Here is a 21065-nt window from a genome sequence, read left to right on the forward strand (position 1 = left end):
CCAATCACTTTTCTTTCAAGTAGCAGAGGGCCTCACAGACCCTCTTTGTCCTTAAGGTGAGTCTGGGCTTCCCCCAAACACACATAAGACCAGTTAGTTCTACCATGCTCATATCTTTAGTGGGACACAACAGCCTTTATACTGTGTATGTCAAGCCAAGTTAGGTCTGCTATCAAGTAAGTATATCACAACCAGTGTCCAGAGCCTTGTGAATTTGAGGAATTTGAGGATGGCACACAGACTATGGACCCGAGTTCTGAAAACTCAGCAACTGCCCAAACAGCAACAGCAGAACTGTCTGAAAAGCAGCAGGTTGCAAAGCAGAGCCCGGAGGTCTCCTCCTCACAGCACACCGTACCTTTTGCTGCTTCTGCCAGGGCCAGGGTCCTCACAGCTCACTCACCTAACTCTTACAAATGCAGCAATGACGTGAGTCCTTTTCGGGAGCCCCAGGTCAGGTACAGAGAGGGGCAGCACACCATCCATCTCCAAGGGAAAAGCCAAGGAGGAGAGCTTATCTTGGGCCCTTGGTAAAGGAAATTCCACAGACTGGTCTCTTTCATGAAAAACTAAAGAAATTCAGTCCAAAGTTATGTTACGTTGGATGCCAAAGGCCAGCCAGGCCAGAGGGGCTTACCTTCCTACCTTTTCAAAGCAGACTTGCATTTAAAAGCATACTTCCTAACTAGCAGAGATACCCTGGAAAATGACAGAGAACACCTTCAGAGAGATTGTTTCTCAGGACCTTGTCTCCTGCCCTCTCTGTAAGCCTAGCTAGAGAGAAGCCTTGGCTATGGTTACCAGCTGGCATGGGAAACGGAAACCAACTAGGCCGGGCGTGGTGGTGCACATCTTTAATCCCGGCACTCAGGAGGCAGAGACAAGTGAGGCAGAGACTCTGTGAGTTCGAGGCCAGCCTGGTCTACAGAGCGAGTTCCAAGACAGCCAGGGCTGTTACACAGAGAAAGCCTGTCTCTAAAAACCAAAATCAAACCAAACAAAAGCCAAACACACACACACACACACACACACACACACACACACACACACACACACACACTTTAAAGGGTTCTTTCCTCAGGACCAATTCAAAAGCATCTCCCTTAAAAGAAATGTCTCACTATGCATCCCTGGCAGGCCGCAAACTCTTAGAGATCCACCTGCCTTTTCCTCTTGAGTGTTGGGATTAAAGGTGTCCCACCACGACCCTTAAAGGAAATGTTATAAAGGAGGTCCACTCACTCATTCTGTCAATATTTAATGAGTATCTCCCAACTACCAGATTCTATCTTCCAGAAAGTTCATGGGTAGAATCTCGCTAATCCCACATCTATGTGACACACATATACACAAATATTCTTTTTAAAAATGATAAAGTCGGGCTGGAGAGATAGATGGCTCAACAGTTAAGAGCACCTTCCAGAGGTCCTGAGTTCAATTCCCAGCAACCACATGGTGGCTCACAACCATCTGTAGTGAGATCTGGCGCTCTCTTCTGGCATGCAGGCATACATGCAAGCAGAACACTGTATACATAATAAATAAATCTTTTTAAAAAAATGATGAAGTCAAAGCTAAGGAGAGCTCCGTTGTGTGCTTAGCATACAGGAGACTCTGAGTTCGAGTCTCAGAACCAAAGAGAATGAAAAGGAGAAGCAGGAAAAATAACAATAAAGTAAAAGATTTTGGACTTTGTGGTTTCCAAAGGTATTACAAAAGGACAGTCAACAATAAGGTGTGGTGCTGGCACAGGGGCATACAGATTATGGGAAAGAATTGAGGGTCTAGAAATAAATTCGCTTTTTTAACCAAATGGGTTTTAACAAGGGTACCAAAAAATTTCAATTGGGGAAATATTTTTTTTTTCAACAAATGGCACTGAGAAAAGTGGAAATTCACATTAAAAAAAAAAAAAAAAGACAGGACCCTACTTCACACTATATATAAAAGACAAGTCCCAAATGAATCAGAACCCTAAGCAAAGAGTTAAAAGGTGTGGGAAATTTTTTTTTTTTTGGATATGACAACCAAAGCAAAAATATTGAAGGGAAAATATAAAATTAGACTTCCTCAAAAATTAAAGCTTTGGTGTTTCAAAAAACAAAAACAAACAAAAAAAAAAACCTAGAAAATATCTGCATATCATCTAAAGCAGTAAAGGGCTAGGATACAGGAATAAAAAATTCTTTTTTTAAATTAAATTTAATTTATTATTTTTATTTATTTATATGTATACACTATTCTGGCTGCATGTGTCCCTGCAGGCCAGAAGAGAGCATCATTACAGATGGCTGTGAGCTGGGAATTGAACTCAGGACCTCTGGAAGAACAGTCAGTGCTTTTAACCTCTGAGCCATCTCTGGGCCCCAGAATAAAGAATTCTTAACAACTCAATGATAAAAAGACAAAAATGTTAACTTAAAATTGGGCAAAAGGAGAACTGGAGAGATGGCTCAGTGGTTAAGGGCACTGGCTGCTCTTTCAAGTCTCTGTACCCACAATTGACTTAACCACCTGTAACTCCAGTTCCAGGGGATCTGATGCCCTCTTCTGGCCTCTATGGGCATTGCATGCATATGGTGAACAGACACGTGCAGGCAAAACACACATAAAAAAATCTTTCTTTAAATGGACAAAGGATTTTTAATATCTATCTCTTAAAAAAAATATAAGGCACACAAATGGCCAACAAACAAGGACAAGATACTCAGCACTGCTAGCATCAAGAGTCTGCCATGTACACTGGGGATTCATTCATTAACCCCCTCATTCACATATTCACCCACTCATCCACCCACCCAAGTGTTTTCCGGCTGTAAATTATGAACCAGATTCAACGCTAAATTCTAGGACTACTGAGATGAGTAAGCTGTGTAGCCTACTCGTAAAGACATTACAGTCTGGAAGGAGAAATACAGAAACCACATAAATGTAACATGATGATACTACAAGCTAGCTCTGAAGTGCTAGTCACTTTTTAATATAGCTCTATCGATGGCTTATGAGGTAGGAATTATTATGTCCATTTACAAATATGCAAACTGCAGACAGAGAAGTTAAGTAACCTGCCCGATGTCACAATGCTGATACGTGAGGAAACTAAGCTCTGAGTCTAGGTAGCAGCTCTAAAACCTGGACTCTGGTATGCAAACCGAGAAGAGCTGCCTCAAATTCTGGGAAAGGCAGGTTGGAAAAGCCAACCCAGACTACATCAGACGTGATTATTCCATGGGCAGCAGAGGGGAAAAAGGACTATACAGGACAGTGGTGAGGGTGGGCTTAGGGAGTGGATAGTCTAGGCAGAAAGAAGAATAAAACTGAGATGTGAAAGTATATGACACATTCAAGAACTACAAACAGCTCAGCACAACTTCTGGAAAAGAGCCCCGAGGTAGAAGGAACCCATTCTGCAGGACCTCCTAGGCCACGTTAAGGAAACACACCCTGCATGTACAGGACAACTTCACACAGGAGCAGCAGGCCTATGTTCTGGCAACAGTAGGGGAATAGAAATTTCACGGGCAGTGAGCACGACAAAATAAAGAGATCAGCTAAAAATTATGAGGGTCTGAGCAAAAGCAACACATGCAAGGGACAATTCAGGACCGACCCGGTAAAGGGCAGAACATAGGAGTGCAGACAGGATGAATTTCTGTCTAGCTTGAGCAACAGGCAGAGCAAGGAAGCCTAGGAGGTGGAGGAAACAATGGGCTTGTAGGGAACAGTTTGCAGAACCCAGGGACCAAACCAAAGCAAAGATACACATCGGAATCAACATCATATTAAGTGAACCCAGGTAAGACTGATCCCTTCAGAAACGGCAGGACAGCGGAAAAGCAGCACAAAGCTGCTCTCATCAAGAGCCAGCCAAGTCTCAAGAAAGGAATGGCCAAGAGTTTCTACAGTGGAGAGACGGCTCAGCGGCTCAAAGTGGCTGCTCTTCCAGAGGACCTGGGTTCAATTCCCAGCATCCACATCGCAGTTTACAACTGTCCGTAACTCCAGTTCCAGGGCACCTGACACCCTCATAAATGCACACATGTAGGCAAAACACCGATGCACATAAATAAGAAATCTGCTGGGCGGTGGTGGCGCACACCTTTAATCCCAGCACTTGGAGGCAGAGGCAGGTGGATCTCTGATTTTGAGGCCAGCCTGGTCTAGAGTGAGTTCCAGGGCAGCCAGAGTTACATGGAGAAGAGGGGTAGGGGAAGGTAGTCAAGTGAGGAAACATAATAAAATGTAGCTAAATGTTCCCACAATTAAGACAGTTTTACAGGTCTGGTGGGCACACAGCTGCTTGGGAAGCTGAGGTAGGGAGAGCAAAAGTTCAAGGCCTGTCTGGGCTACAGAGTGAGAAGAAAGACAACCTGAGAAACTGAGTGAGGCTGTCTCAAAAAGAAAACAGTAATAAAGAAAAATGACATACAAAATAGAGGAAGTGGGCAAGACAGCTTGGTGGCTGAAGAGGCCTGCCATGATGCCTGATACCCTGTTTGATCCCGAGAGAACCCACTCCCACAGGTGGTCCTCTGACCTCCAACATGCAAGTACATCCACACACAGAACACAGACACACAGAACAAGTGTAATTTTAAAAGGGAAGACTGGGCAGCTCAATAGTAGAGAACCTGCCCACTAAATTCAAGGATCTGAGTTTAATTCCCAAAGCTGAGGGTAGCAGGGCAGGTCTAAGTTTCCCATCAATCTACCACAAAGAATACCACTACTGTTTATCCCTGTGTCTGTTCTTTTTCTTCTTTTTTTAAACATAGTAATATTGCATATTGCTGCACAGCACAGCAAAGCTGACATCAGGAGCCATGCCTATCCTCACATTTCAAGCATAATGGACATGCCATACATAAAAAAGTTAGATATGACCAGTGTTGTGGGCAATGGGACACATCATACCTGCAGGCTACAGGGAAGATTCTCGGTTTGTTTATACTGCGGGTAAGAAGGAAGGGGATAAAGAACACCCAAAGGATGGAGGGACCTCTGGAGAACCTGAGGACTTTTTTTCCTAGAAAAATACAACCACAAAGTTGCCAAATTTGCCCATACATCTTCAGATAGGTTCAGGGACCTGCCCTGCAATTTCACTATTGAGCTGGGTGTGGTGTAGTAGCCGACCCCTATAATTTAAACATTTGGGAGGTGGACAGAGTAACCTCAAGGTCATTCCTGGCTACCAGTGGAGTTGGAGGCCAAGAAAGAAAGAAAAGGAGAAAAATATAGGAGGAGGGGCAGAGAGAGGAAGAGAGAAACAAAAAAGAAAAACTGAAATTTTTCACTCTGTAAGGGCTGGCAAGACGGCTGGGCGAGTGGAGGTGCTTGCTAAGCCTGGTGACCCGATCCCTTACCTGGAACTGCCCCCCCACACACACACACAGAGGAATGTCATGGCATATGAGCGCACTCGTGCACACACGTGTGCATGTACACACACATAGTCTCTCTCTCTCTAAACAAATTTTTTAAAAATTTCAGTTTAAGAAACTATAATGCCAAGTTTACTGGCACAATTCCATTACTCAGGAGGCCAAGGCCTCCTTGATCTCTGTGAGTTCAAGGCCAGTCAGGTCTACTGAGTTCCAGGACAGCCAGAGCTGTTATAGAGAAACTGTCTTGAAAAACCAAAACCAAACCAACCAACCAAACGAACAAACAAAAAACCTTTGAATCAAACCAAAGCAAACCACCACCACAGAACAAAAACAACCTACACAGTACAATGTGATATAGCAACAATCAATACATACATTTCTGAGAGTTTTGCTCTCACTGGGATGATAAAATAAAAACTATTACCATTTCCAGGACTAAAATAAATAGTCCAAGACAGAATGAAAAATGAGAACTTTTTTTTTTTTAGACAGGGTTTCTCTGTGAAACAGTCCTGGCTGTCCTGGATCTCGCTCTGTAGACCAGGCTGACCTTGAACTCACAGAGATCCACCTGGTTCTGCCTCCCAGTCCTGGGATTAAAGGCGTGCGCCACCACCGCCCGGCCTTGACAACTGTTCTTTAAGGGGCACTTCCTCACAGTAGAAAGCAGATCTGAGGAGTTCCTGATACATTCTGTATGGGAGACACCACATGGCACACAACAGTAGAGAGCAAGCAAAGGCTCTCCTGATGAAGCTGCTCTCTGGCCATCACTTCCTGACAGTCCATAGGCTGTGACAGATGTCGGACGGGTGGGTGGGTCAGCCTAGCATAGGCCTGGGCGGTGGTGGCGCACACCTTTAATCCCAGCACTCAGGAGGCAGAGCCAGGTGGATCTCTGTGAGTTCGAGGTCAGCCTTACAGAGGTAGTTCCAGGACAGCCAGGGCTACCAAAAAAAAAAAGAAAAAAAAAAAAAAGAAAGAAAGAAAGAAAAGAAAGAAAAAGTAAGGGGATGGAGGAGCAAAAATAAAGCCCAATACTGCCCAGGCCTGGATGACAGTTTGGGGGCAAGCAGAGGTTTTCGTGGGATAACCAGAACTCTGACAAAGACTGTGGCAGCTCTCTTTCCAATCACTGGAACAACTGCTTCCCAACAAGGCCTTTCTCCGTGGGGGGGGGGGGGGGGGCTGGGGTATCTTCCATTTTGCAGGTAGCCAATTATCCAGGATATCTATACGTCAGGACTCCAGCACCCTCCTCATGAAGGGCCTTTTCTTTTGGTGCCGCAGACATCCAGCTAGAAGGAGAAGGTGCAGGGAAGGAAGAGAACTCAGAAAAGCTGGGGCCTGGTGCCGGCAAGCTTAGTCCTAGAAGGTTCCGGGGTCCTTAGCACAATCTACTCTTCTGGGCTACAAAGAATCCCAGGTCGGAGAGAACCAATGAAAAATGGGGTGGTAGGGGAGGCAAAGTGCACTGAGTCCTAAAGTGTCCGCAGGATGCAAAGTACCCGAGCTGCCACCAGCTCTGCAGGGACTGAGAAGACTGTTGCTCAAAGCCTAGGCTCTGAATGCTGTCTGCCTAGTAAACATGAATGGGGGAAAATCTTTAGAGTGTAAATGAAAACCTGGCGAGGATTTCTCTTGCTAACTGCTCCACAAGTGCTATTCCCAGCCTGACCCATGCAAAGAGGAAAACCGATCTGGCTATAAGACTAGGCCCTCTTCCTCACAGCAGTCTCCCTCAGAAAGAGCAGTGCCTGGAAATGCGCTCTAGAGTCCAGAGACAGGCTGGGTGTGGTGACTCACACCTGCACTCTCAGCACTTGGGGGGAGGCCGAGGCAGGAAGATTGCTGCCAAGTGAGAGGCCACCCTGGAGTACCGAGCTATGTAAAGAGTACGGCAATAATTAACAGCAAGACACTGTCTCCGGAACCGAGACAAACAAAACCAGCTCAGAGATATAGTCTCAGCCTGTCAAAGACGTTGGACCACAGGATATAATCAAATTGGAGGAAGAGGTAAGAGAAACCTCACCCAGCCCAGATGGACCAAAGCCGACAGGGCACGACTGAATGCGGGAGATGTTCTTTTGCCATGGTAACGGTAAACTGTTGGCAGGGTTAGGCAGACCTAAACTGGACCAGGAGTCGAGGTAACAAGAATTTGAGAGCCCTTCACACACAGGGAGAGCTAGCTACCTGAGAGGCACAGACGTTCCAAACCAAACCCTCCTCAATTGCCCCTGGGTTCACCCAACCAAAAAACTTGGGAGACTCATTAACACTCGGAGGGTGGGCATGCCTACCACCGTGCAGCAGAACCAAGGAACCACAACACCGCACGAATGAACCCTGCCTCTGCCGAATAAAACTACAGAACAAGACGCACGATACCACAAGTGGAGCCTTTCTACTTTAACTTCCTCAGTGACGCCTAAGGGTGTGTGTGTGTTGGGGGTGGAGGGAGGTTCCGATATTTTCGCTTCAACATCTTTATTCCACCCAGGAAATGCAAGGAGCGTTATAACCAAGCATCTCGCGCGCACACACAGGCCGTCCCAAGCCCACACGATAAGGTGACCCATCCCCGTCCTAATTCCGTGGATATGTCCACCTGGCCGGCCTGGCTGACTGCAAACGCTATTTCACACGCAGGGCTGGGGTTAGAAGCAGCAGCCCCTCAACTTTCTTCCCGGGTGTGCCAAGCACGAACCCGGGGGGGGACAGATCTTCGCCGTAAACACACCCAGAGCTTTGTTTTACACGCAGGATTCTCCCCCTGCCTCTCTCCGCTCGCCGGAGAGGTGCTGGCTCTCCCGGCCGCCGCCGCCGCCGCCGCCGCCGAGGCCGAGGGCTCTCGCCGGGTTCCGGATGGCCCGCGCCTGCCGCGGCTCGCACCCCTTCCTGTCTCGGCTGCCCACGGCGGGCGAGCGCGCGGCGCCCAGACAAAAGCTCGGGCCGTCGGCCCCACGGGCCGCGGGCGTCCTCCAGCCCGGGAGGACGACGGCGGCGGGGTCCCGGGGCAACTTTGCCCGCGGGGAAGCGAGGAGGCGCCGGCGCCGCGGGGGCTCGCCGCGGAGCCCCGCAAAGCGCGTGGGCCGCGGGGGAGGGGGTGGCCGAGCCGAGGAGGGCGCGGCGCGGGGCCCGCAACTCACCCGCGGGGGCCCCGGGCCCGCGCCACCCGACGGCCAGGCCCGCAGGCCCACATTGTCCGCGGCGCCGCGGTCCCGCCGCACACGCCCCCTGCCCCGCGGGCCGCCCCGGGCCCGCCGCCGGCCGCCGGCCGCCAAAACTTTCTCCTCCTCGGCGCGGGCGTCGCGGCCGCCGCGGCGCGTCGTCAGGGCAGGAGCTCGCCCGCCGCCGCCGCCGCCGCCGCCGCCGCCGGGTCCGTGCCGCGCGCGGGTCCCTCCTCCCTCAGCCCCACCCCGGGGCCGCCGACCTGGTCGGGCTCCGATTCATAGTCGTCGTCCTCGGCGCTCACGGACATGGCCATGGCTCATGGTGGGCCCAGACTCGCGCGCGCTGACATGGCTGGAGCGCCGCCGCAGCCGCCGCCCGCAGGGAGCAGGCTCGGCTCGCCCTGGCTAGCGCTCGGGCTCCCGCGCGGCGAGGAGGGAGCCACAGCCACAGCCGCCGCCGCCGCCGCCGCTGCTGCCGCCGCCGCCGCCGCCGCGCGCGCCTCGCACGCCCGCGCGGGAGGGGGCGGGGCGGGGCCGGCGCCTCATGCATATGCATGAGGCGAGCCAGGAAGGGCTGGCCCCCGGGCGGGCGGGCCAATGGCGGGGCCGCGGCGATCGGCCCGCACACAAAGGGAGCCGGGGCCTGGGGTGACACGGGGCGGGCCCCCGCGGAGGGCTGCCGCGGGGCGCGTAGCGCGGGGGAACCCGGGCGGCGTGGGGGCGTGCCTCCAGCGCCCCGCCCGGCCGGGTCCAGTGCGCCGCGGGGAAGCACAGAGGTGGCTCTCGCACGGCGCCGCCGCCGGCCGCCGCTGCCACAGGAAATGGCCCTGGGGTGGGGTCTTTTGTGTGGTCCCTAGGGGTGTCTCGGGAGTTCCCGGGTGCACCGGGCCCACCGGGGAGGCCCGCCCTACTGGGCGATGCCAGGTACGGGGTCTCGGGTCTCTGGCAGCAGGATCTGCTGGCGCTCGGAGATCGGGGATCTGATGCCAGCCCGTCCCAGAGCCTCCCCCCCCACCCCCTTACCCAGAGCCCGCAGGCCCGTCGGCCTCTGCAAGAGCTGGGCCAGGTCCCCGGGGCGCTGGACCCAGTCGCTAAATCCTCCCTGTTCCCCCGTTTGCCTTTCCAGGTGGAAGGCCAGCGTCAAATCAGAGGTGGTGCAGGCTCCAGGTGCTGGACTAAGAGCTGTCGGAGAGAATGCCCCAGATTCGGCCGGCCCTGAGGTGGGCGCCCCACCCTCTTCGAGGGAACCACCGCTAAGTGCCCAGGAGCTGACCTCAGAGAGGTTACAGGTGTGAACTGCAGTCCAGAGCTCAGCAGTCCTAGGAGATTGGCCAGGAAGGTGTAGTAGGCATCTGGATTCTTCCGCAGTGAAGAATTCTTACCGTTTCAGTCCAGAAACAGTCCAGCGCGGCAGAAAATATCGTTGCTAGAAATCCAGACTGACCTTCATTCCAACAGAAAGTCTACCCGGCATTTATGTCAACAACCCTTCCCCCTGAAAGATCAGTTCGTGACTTTTAGCCCAGATGACCAACGCTATCACAGGCGGCAACATGACTGAAACACGAACCACCACGGAGGATAGCTTAGCCGGACAGTTTGGCGCACATATCACACATGCATCCAAGACGGCACTACGGACATCCATACCTGCTATCTATAAAATGGGAAGGACTTACTACTGTGAGGCTTTCTCAAAACCGCTGCCAAGTCAGATGACCAACGTGTGGGCATCCAACTGTTCACTCTCATCTAGGCCAGGACCTCCAGTGGGTACAAGAGGGACTGGCCAGTGTGTGATGGCCTGGGCTTGCCACGAAGGCAGGGTGTGTGGTGGAGACCTTATAAATGAACACTCAGGAGGCTTCTAGCGGGGCAGTCAGGAGGAAATAAGCGGGATGTCAGATTTACTGAGTAGATGTTAAGAGTCTCTGAAACGTATACACCCAACCGACACCACAGAAAGACTCCCAGCCAACTTCTCTTTACTGAACACATCTTCGCTGAATACCCTTCTTCCATTTTGTAGTTTTCACAGTCCAGTCAAGGGCATAAAGAAAAAAAAAGTGACCCCCCCACACACACACTTCCCTCCACCCACAAAGCTGCCCATGTATGAGCCCTTAGGAGATGCTCCTCCACCCAGGAAGAAACCAGGTAAAGAAATTAGGAGCAGGAGTTTGGGGAAGGATGCTAACGATGGGTCTGGGTGCAGCTTAGTGGTAGAATGTGCTTGTTCAGGATGCACAGGCCCAATCTTTCCTGCCCAGAAGAAGAAAATGCTTCTCTTTCTCTGTCCCTGAACAAACCCACAAGGTCAGAGACATCCAAACAGCATAATACACCAGTTAAACTACTAAGTAGGATTTCTCCCCTCCTCACAGGTCTCTGTTAAGAATGTGAGCACAGGGGCTGGACAGATGGCTCAGAGGTTAAGAGCACCGACTGCTCTTCCAGAGGACCTGAGTTCAATTCCCAGCAACCGCATGGTGGCTCACAACCGTCTGTAATGAGATCTGATGCCCTCTTCTGGCCTGCAGTCACATATGCTGTATACATAATAAATAAATAAATCTTAAAAAAAAAAAGAATGTGAGCACAAGTCTATTTAATAGAACTGTCTTCGGGTTGATTTCCTGTGAGGACTCTCAGGAAGACCACTTTTTTTTATTTCAATAAGTAGAATGGCCTGGTTCTCTTATCATGGCTCACCAAAGAGAGCTGGAAGGGGGCGGGGGGGGGGGGGGAGTAGATGGCCATCAAATGAGAGAGTTAGAGAACCGTTATCTACCATCGCCCAGAGAAAGTCCCCGTGCAAGTGCACGCAAGGAAGATCACGATCTCCTTTAAGGTCACAGAACAGTCACGGTTTACCGGCCCACGCAACAACATGCGCCACTTGGAGATGAAGAAGCCGAGGTGAGATCCTGCTAGAAAGCGAAAGGATCCATTTGATCCTGGCCCAAAGGGCAGGATGCAAAAACCCTCATCCAACTGACTTGTCACTTGGCCAGTCTGGGTGGCCCGTATCTTCCAGTTTAACACTCAGGAGGTAGAGGCGGGAGGATCTCTTTGAGTTTGAGGCCAGCCTGGCCTTACAATAGAGTTCCAGGCCACCCGGGACTACACGGTGAGGCCCTGTCTCCAATACAAATAAACAAAAAGACTGGTTTGTCACCCTCCACCTGACATGCTGACTGAAGCAAAGAGGGGAAAAATCCTTTTACTAGAGTTTTGTTTTGTTTTGAGATGGAGTCTTTTTTTTTTTAAACGTGACCTTGGCTCGCATAAGCACTTGCAATGGAGCCCAGGCTGGTCTCAAACACTCAATAATTCTGCAGCCTCGACCTCTGAAGTTCAAGAATTCCAGGTGTCCATCAACACAACCCAATCCCGCTAGATCTTTATAAATTGTGAATTCTTGGTGTAAGTGCAATACCAAAGAGGGCAGGTGTAGTTAGAAAGCTGCCAGAGTAAATTCCTGTGCTGGGTGCTGGGTTATCGCCTAAATATAAGAAGCCACATAGGGGATCCTCTCCTGGATCAAGGGGCTTCTCTCTCTCTTCTCTCTCTCTCTCTCTCTCTCTCTCTCTCAAGTTTCCTTGCGCTAACTGGTGCAATTAACCAACATCTGTTTTGTGTTGGTAGGGTTCCAGACTGTATACACAGAGACACCATGGCATCCCTTACCCAGCACAATTGACACCTTAAATTGTATTGCTTCCACGGAGCTTTGGCTGTTCCTTACTTGACCTGGGTCTCGTCGGAAGTGACCCTGAAAAACTGAACCCTCTCCCTGCTCCCCATAGCTAGATCATCCTTCTGTTCTTAGAAAGTTCCCAAGGCTGATGCCACCCAGGCAGATGGTGCTTGCCCTGAGCCAACAGGAGCCAGAGCTTTTACCTCGTGATGAGTAAACAAAAAAATAACAAAAACAAAAACACCCGATGCCAAGTCCTCCCTGGTCACAGGAGCCACCCACTTTATCTCTTTGTCTCTGGGTGTCACTGGATAGTCTACCGGTACCTATCGGATCTTGAGATCTCAGGAATGGCCCTTGGTTCTGCCCAGACTTAGCCTCATCCCGAGGTGGGAAAAAGGCAATGTGCTCCGTGAAAAGGTAAGAAGAAACACATTAAAGGGGAGGCGGCCATATGTGAACGGAAATATACCCCCGACCTAGCATACAATGCACAAGCAGGACCTGCCCATCTAAGATTTATAACTGTTCTTTATAAAGCAAGCTGCGGAAAGGTGTGTGCAGTATGTATCGTTTAAATTGAGCTTGGTAGTACACGCCTAGAATCCCAGGCAGTTGGGAGGCTAAGGCAGGAAGAGGAAAAATTCAAGGTCAGCCTTGGCTACATAGTTCAAGGAAAACCTGAGCAAATTAGCAAGTACTTGTATCAAATTTAAAGGCATAGGTCAACTGGGCATGGTAGATCACACCTTTCAGCCCAGCACTGTGAGCAGAGGCAGGTGGATTCCTGTGAGTTTTAGGCCAGCCTGGTCTACCTATCATTCTAGGCCAGCCAGAACTGTATAGTGAGACCCTGTCTCAAATAAATAATTATTTAAAAAAATAATTAGAATAGTAAAAGACAGAAGAATATGGTGACTCATGCCGATAACCCCATGACCTGGGAGGCTGAGGAAGGAGGATTGAGAGCATTTCAGGACAGTAGAAGCTATATCGTGAGTTCCAGGCCAGCCTGGGTTACACAAGATCCTATCCCAAGGAACAATAGCTACAAAATAAGGGATGATAATGGAACGATCACCTTCGCCATTCTCACGAGGGTCTGCCCAGCCATCCTATTGTAGACATTTCTGAGATCACACAGCTTTTAGTTCACAGTGCTCTTATGGGCCCGATCTTTCGTTTTACTACATGTATGTGGATTGGTTTGTGCAGGATGGCTAAGCACACACTCTATGAAGGAGCTGTACCCCGGCCCCTCCAGGTTTATGCCTTACCATCTACTCCCAGGGCTATATACCAAAGTCTTATAGTCTCCTTTTATACAGTCTTTTTTTTTTTAAAGATTTATTTATTTATTATGTATACAGTATTCTGCCTGCATATATGGCTGCAGGCCAGAAGAGGGCACCAGATCTCATTACAGATGGTTGTGAGCCACCATGTGGTTGCTGGGAATTGAACTCAGGACCTTTGGAAGAGCAGTCAGTACTCTTAACCGCTGAGCCATCTCTCCAGCCCCCTTTTATACAGTCTTAAGGCTTAATGAATTGCTTATAGTAAAACCTCAATTAATATTTATGGGTTTGTTTAATAATGAATTGAAAGAGTGAACAGTGAAAAAAATAATAATGCAGAGTGTTCTCTCTCTTGCTATGTGGTTATTATTCCCCAAAATAGAACCCAGGGTTCTCACTCCTGCTAACCAAGCATTCAACCACTCACCATACTCCAAGCCCTGATGCCCATTCTCAACCATCACCCTCAACTTGCCCACTCCTGGAAATGGGCAGAGGGAAGTCAGACTGGGGATGCATCCACCTTTCACCAGGACTCTGGGTACCGCTAAGGAGGAGGAGGTCCTCGCCAGTGTTAGCCCCTTCTTTGTGTCCATATCCCAAAGGCCATGGATAAAGCTTAGGAACATTTTCCACAGACCCAGTACAGGAAAAGAGTACTGAGTCTTCAAGAGGCAGTTGTACTGAGTTGCTGGTACCCCCAGAGCCAATGCACAGCATCTGTGAACATGCCTGTTAGAACAATCAGAAATGGCAGAGCTTGTCCACAAAGGGTCATCCCAATCCAAGGCGTCATTTATGCTTAGCAACAAGAAAGAATGCACGCTTCAGTTGTGTTCCTGCTATTTTACCATTTGCCTCTCTCCAATAATCCTTGCCTCGCTAAATAGTAAAAGCAAAATGTCGTGCTATGTTACCTGGGCTGGCCCCAAAAACTAATGATCCTTTTGCCTCAGCTATCCCAGTACCAGGATTACAGGCCTATACCACCATGCCGCCCGAGCAAAAGGTATTTTGGAGAGACATTCTTAACATATAAGGGAAATAAAAGGCATTTGTGAATCCTGTCACATGCCAAGTTGGAGTCGAGAATTACCTAGTAAAACAGGTTAGAAGAGCATCATTTTGACAAATCAAGGCTGCAGTAATTTCAGTTAAAGAAATTACTAATGCTACTTAATTACTTTTTACCCCCTCAAGACACATTCCACAGCATCGAAAAACCACATATATTTATCATATGGGTACTCTCAATAGACTAAGCTTTCTGTTAAATGGAGGTTCCTTTCCTACTTTAAATAAAATAAACCTATAAACATTTACATGCACTGAAGATTTGAGACTATGTACAAGATGCTTAAAAAAAGAATTAATTTAGCCAGCAGCATTGGCACACATCTTTAGTCACAGCACTTGGGAGGCAGAGCCAGGTGGATCTCTGAGTTCGAGGCCAGCCTTGTCTACTGAGTGAGATCCAGGACAGGCTCCAAAACTACATGGAGAAACCCTGTCTTGAAAAAAACAAAAACAAACAAAAGAACTAATTTAACAGCTGACTGGCACTGACCTAAGCCCATCATCTATCCCAATTCAAAAACCGGTCCTGACTTTAAAAGTCACTTTTGGGGGCTGGAAAGAAGGCTTAGTGGTCTCTCTGTCAGACTCAGCGGTGAGAGCAGAGAGCCCTGAGCTCAGGCAGGGTGGGATTTTTATCATAGCAGAAGTTGGGGAGAGGGGATTTCCAGGGTTCAGGATCCTGATTGGCTGACAATTTGTCTAGGGCTATCTGTAAAACAAAAAATAGGTGTGTGCTAGACTCAGGGACATCTGGCCACCTTATCTAATGGTTGGAATTTCTGGGATGTCAGGTACTTCCCCTTAGATGGAGGCCCTCCCTGGGTGGGGTCAGTTTATGGCTTTTTTTTTTTTTCCCGAGACAGGGTTTCTTTGTGTAGCTTTGCGCCTTTCCTGGAACTCACTTGGTAGCCCAGACTGGCCTCGAACTCACAGAGATCCGCCTGGCTCTGCCTCCCAAGTGCTGGGATTAAAGGCGTGCGCCGCCGCCGCCGCCGCCGCCGCCGCCGCCGCCGCCGCCACCCCGGCAAGTTTATGGCTTTTCTTGCCAGCAAGCCTGTCACAGAAGCTATGTCTGGGCCTCTAAGCCTGCTATGGCAGCTGTGTGGTCAAGCTGTTTTGAGGTACCTCTTACACCATCATTTTTTTTTTAAAAAAAATCCAACCTTGGAATTGGGGATTTAGCTCATCGCAAGGCCCTGAGTTCGATCCTCAGCTCAAAAACAAAACAAAACCCCGCAACCTTTCCAGCCATCCTAGAATGTACTTTACACAGCTCATTCCCACCTGAGCCATTAAGTCTTCCTTCCAAAAGGCCAGAGGACTGGCTGTTCTTACAGAAGACACAGGTTCAGTGCCTAGCACCCGCATGGCATCTCCCAAAAACATCTGTAACTCCAGTTCTAGGGGATCCAGTGTTCCTTTTCTGGCCTCCACAGGCATGGGGCATGCACACTGTACACCAAAGACACAGGCAGGCAAAACACTCACACACATGAAATAAAATAAATCTTTTTTTGGTTTTGTTTTGTTTTTCGAGACAAGGTTTCTCTGTGTAGCTTTGGAGTCTGTCCTGGAACTCACTCTGTAGCCCAGGCTGGCCTCGAACTCACAGAGATCTGCCTGGCTCTGCCTTCCAAGTGCTGGGATTAAAGGCGTGCGCCACCACCGCCTGAGGGCCCCCCCCCCTTTTTTTAAATTACTTCCCTTCCTTTTTGAAACAAGGTTTCACTCTGTAGCTCAGGTTGCCCTGGAACCTACTACTTAGTTCAGGCTGAACTTAAACTTGTCTTTTAAGTTTTTGTTACATTTTACTAATGGGGGGGGGGGGCCGGGTCACGAACCTTCAACAGTGCCCACCTGGAGGAGGTAAGAGGACAGACTGGGATTCTTCCACCACAGGGAGCTGGAGGTTCAAGGATCAAATTCAGATGCAGGCTTGAAGGCAGGTACTGCTGCCTCTTTTTTGCTTTGTTTTTGTTTTTTGGAGGCAGGGTTTCTCTGTGTAGCACTAGCTGGCCTTCAATTCAGAGACTAGCTGGCCTTCAATTGAGACCCGCCTGCCTCTGCCTCCTCCAGTGCTGGCATTATAAAGGTGTGCGCCACCACTGCCCGGCGAATATTTGTGATTTTCTGGTGGGGTGGCAGCTCACGTCTGCGATCCCACTACTCAAGAGGCTCAAGGAGCAGGGTCATCATGAATTTGGGGCTCCCCCACACTGCACATTGAGTTTTCCGCCAGCCTAAGCTACAGGATGAAACTTCTGTCTAACCGACAAACAAACTACATAAATATGTCCGTGCCCGCCCTGGCTTCCACCTGTCATACCGGCACTTGGGATGTGGAGGCTGGAGAATCAACGTCAGCCTAGGTTACACACTGAGTTTAGGTCAAACCTAGTTACAAGTGACCCTGCCTCACAAAGAAAGACTATAAGGGGCTGAGGAGACGATTTAGTAAAATGCCTACTGCGTAGACCTGAGTTCGATTCCCAGAACCTAAGTGCCAGGTCTCAAACCTGGAACAAACGGCTGAGGTGCCTATTTGATGAATCAAATCGGACACTGGCCACCGTGCATCCCTCAGTCCCTACCTGTTACAGGGCCCTCCCGGGTGGGACACCCATGCCCACCCTAACCTTCTCCAGCCAGAACTACAGAGAAACCCTATCTTGGGGGTCAGGGTGGGGAGAATAAGGGTGGGAGAATACACAGTTCTAACCACGAGCCTCTTTATCTTTCTCGTTCTACATCTTGAAAAATGGCTCCACGGAGCCAATTTGCATCTCCTGACCCAACGAAAATCCATGAAGGTTATCATCACACCCAAAACAGGAAACAAACAAACAAGCAAAAATCCAGAGACAGTTTGACCAAATTCATGTAGCAGGGACCATTAATCCAAATTCATAATCTTTTCTTTTTTAAAGAGGTCTCACTGGTACCCCTGGCTGGCCTGGTACTTAGAAATCTACCTGCCTTTTCTGACTGTTGGGATTCAAGTTGGTGTGCAGTGCATCACCACACTGGATTTTTTATTGCGATAGATCCACATGAGTCTGTTTAAGGGGGTAACAAGGACTTGTTATAGTAATAAAAGGGAAGATACATTTACGAACACAGAACCAGGTGAACAGTCGCTGTTCATTCTACCCGGGAGTGAATCGACTCAGTCCTCTGAACCCACCCCAAGAAGAAAAAAGGAAGGTAGGAGGAGGAAGCTGTGACCCCCCACCCCCCTTTTTTTTGGAGACAGGGTTTCTCTGTGCAGCTTTGCGCCTTTGAACTCACAGAGATCCACCTGCCTCTGCCTCCCTGTGCTGGGATTAAAGGCCTACGCCACCACCTCCCGGCCCCACCCCTCCTTTTAAGCATGCTGTAAGGCTTATACCTCAAAGCTAATTGGTGGAACAAATTTCCACTACATTTCCCCTTTCTGTCTAAATAAGAAGGTTCTAAATGTAATATAAAACTATAGGGGCTGGAGGGATGGCTCAGTGGTTAAGAGCATTGACTGCTCTTCCAGAGGTCCTGAGTTCAATTCCCAGCACCCACAAGGTGGCTCACAACCACCAGTAATGAGATCTGGTGCCCTCTTCTGGCCTGCAAGGACACAGGCAGACAGAACACTGTATACATAATAAATAAAAATAAATCTTAAAAAGAAAAAAGTTCTTTAAAAAAAAAGTATTATATTTATGGGGTTGGGGATTTAGCTCAGTGGTAGAGCGCTTGCCGAGCAAGCGCAAGGCCCTGGGTTCGGTCCTCAGCTCCAAAGGGGGAGAAAAAAAAGAAAACTATATACAATAAGAATGATTTCCAGGAGAAAGCAAGGGTAATAACGTAAACAAAAATGGAACTACAACCAACAAGAACAACATCAAGCAAGAAACACATACTAGATGTTCAGAATATAGGTAAATGGCAAAAGACAGCGCTTGCTCCAATAAGTGTGTCCCATCCTGAAAACTGACTCTAGTACCTGGTATGTTCTTGGCTCAGCTATAAGAGGGATATAACTGCAACCATCTAGTCTTTTTTTTTTTTTTTTTTTTTTTTTTAAGCTTATGAGACAGGGTTGCCCAGCAATCCTCCTGCCTCAGCCTCCCACATAGGAGATTACAGGTATGTGAGCCACCGAAGTACTTTAAAAAGTGGCTGAACCGGTAGACAGAGATGTAAAGACAGATGCAGAAACAAATCTCCTTTTGCCAACCTGATTGCTGTTTAGCATGAATTTTTTTTTCCCCCAGTGGAGTTTTGACCAATAAGACAGAATATAATATTCATGATAATTCAAAGTGATGGTGGTAATGATAACAGGCTTGTTCTAAGAATAAAGAGTTGGTTATGTAAGAGCAAAAAAAAGAGAGAGGGGGTTGGGGATTTAGCTCAGTGGTAGAGGGCTTGTCTAACAAGTGCAAGGCCCTGGGTTCGGTCCTCAGCTCCAGTGAGTGAGTGAGTGAGTGAGTGAGTGAGAGACAGAGAGAGAGAGAGAAGAGAAAATTGGCATTACAACTTTATTTCTTTATTTTGCATGTAGGTACAAGCGTGCTGATAAGAGGACAATGTGTGGAGTCAGGGCCCTCCTTCTACCGTACAGGTCTCACCGAGGAAACTCCACGTGTCAGGCTCGGCAGCAGGTGCCTTTATCTACTGAACCATCTTACTGGTCTGCAAAGGACATTTAGACCTGGGTTCGGTTCCCAGCACCACATGTCAGCTCATAACTGCCTTTAACTCAGGGAATCAGGTGCGTTCTTCTGACCTCCTCAGGTGCCCAGACAAGGAACACGGTGCACACGATGCACACAGACAAAACGCTCATACACATAAAATAAAAAATATCCTTAAAAAACTATTGTGGTAAAAGAAATAGTTCTTTGGCAAATAGTTTAACAAAATGTCGAGTATATAAAAAGTGGTATAGAAATACACAGTGGAGTTCCGTTCAAAAAGGAAATCTGGACTCATTATCTTTTTTTTTTTTCTCCCAAGACAGGGTTTCTCTGTGTAGCTTTGCGCCTTTCCTGGATTTCGCTCAGTAGACCAGGCTGGCCTCAAACTCACAGAGATCCGCCTGCCTCTGCCTCCCGAGTGCTGGGATTAAAGGCGTGCGCCACCACCAGCTGGACTCATTATCTTAAATGAACTAAACTAGTCAGTCAATTAGCAGTGGCATGGGACTATAATCCCAGCATTTGCGGAGGGAGGCAGGGACCAGTTTACGATACATAGTGAGTTTCAGGCTAGCTCGAACTAACCAACCCTCCCCCCCCCCCTTTTTTTTTTTTTTCCAGACAAGTGCTCTCGTGATAGCTCTGAACCTCCTCAGGCTTCACTCTTGCTTCCAATTCTAATTTCTTCGCATGCAACCCCAATCAGAACCTCTCAGCATCCTGCCTCGGCCCCAGGAATCAAATCCATTTCACCTGTTTTCAGCCAGTCTTGCCCTGTTTTTTTCTAGACTTCCTAAATTGGAAGGATAAGTTATCTAAAGGCATCATGTAGCCAAACATTCCTAACCATGACAAATTCAAGAGGAGGAGGAGGAAGAGGAGGAGGAAGAGGACAGAGGGAGGGAGGGGAGGAAGGAAGGAAAACTCACTGGCAATATATGATGGCATCTGACGACATAAGTGTGAAAGATTGGTCATTGTTCTGGAAATAGAACAGCAGCGCCGGACAAAAGATCACTCAGTGCCTGCCAGACTTTCTAATGGCTTCACCAAAGGCACCAGCCCTTAATATCGCCATTGCTTTCCAAGAACATGTCTGAGGCGTTATTATTAACACAGCCGAGCAGGTTATCAGGCTCAAAACGAAATCCTTGGCTACAGACTTTAATTGCAGGTTATTTCAGCTAAGCGCTGTCTTAAGGTTCCAATAACATGCTTCTAAAGGACGCAAATAAACGCTGACAAATGCCAGCATGGCAAGATCTTCCCGGGTTTAGGATGATGCAGGGGCCTGCCTCAATCTGAGGGACAAAGGGGGCAAGAGAGGGCTGGAGCCTTCCTCCTTCTCTTTCAATTAGTGTTCTTCTGGCAGCTCGCCAGGACTGAGACTCGGAAGTGCAAGACAGAAAGAAGTCCATCAGGTCACCGTAAGACTCAAGCGTTTGGTGAGCAGGTCCAAGAGAACAAAGAGATGAAACTAAGTGGCTAAAACTTTATCTTTGGAAACGTCTGGAAATTTCTGCTACTGAGTTCATTCATGCCACAATTATTTCCCAGGCTCTTGGTATCTGCAATAAAACGTGGATTCACCAGAAACAAAGAGGATGAATCAGGCATGGTGATGAATTCCTTTAATGTCAGCACTCGGGAGGCAGAGACAAGCAGGTCTCTGTGAGTTCAAGGCCAGGCAGGGTTACACAGACTGAGAGCCTGTCTCAAACTAAAATAAAATAGCCAGCACTGGG

General features: G+C 48.8%; 1 protein-coding gene across 15 annotated transcripts in view; it reads right to left on the bottom strand.

The window, feature by feature from the left end:
- Nucleotides 1–21065, bottom strand: part of Kdm2b (lysine demethylase 2B) — a 127444-nt gene that overhangs the window by 22806 nt on the left and 83573 nt on the right. For 3 of the 15 annotated variants that reach the window (XM_037198703.1, XM_028885874.2, XM_037198702.1), the window contains exon 1: nt 8830–9035. The exons of the other annotated variants lie outside the window; for them this stretch is intronic. In XM_037198703.1, the coding sequence (XP_037054598.1) occupies nt 8830–8883 (54 nt within the window). In that variant the 5' untranslated portion in view covers nt 8884–9035. Of the gene's footprint in view, nt 1–8829; nt 9036–21065 lie in introns of those variants that run through there. 15 annotated transcript variants of the gene reach the window in all.

This window comes from Peromyscus leucopus, chromosome 23, assembly GCF_004664715.2.
Source record: "Peromyscus leucopus breed LL Stock chromosome 23, UCI_PerLeu_2.1, whole genome shotgun sequence".
NCBI lineage: Eukaryota > Metazoa > Chordata > Mammalia > Rodentia > Cricetidae > Peromyscus > Peromyscus leucopus.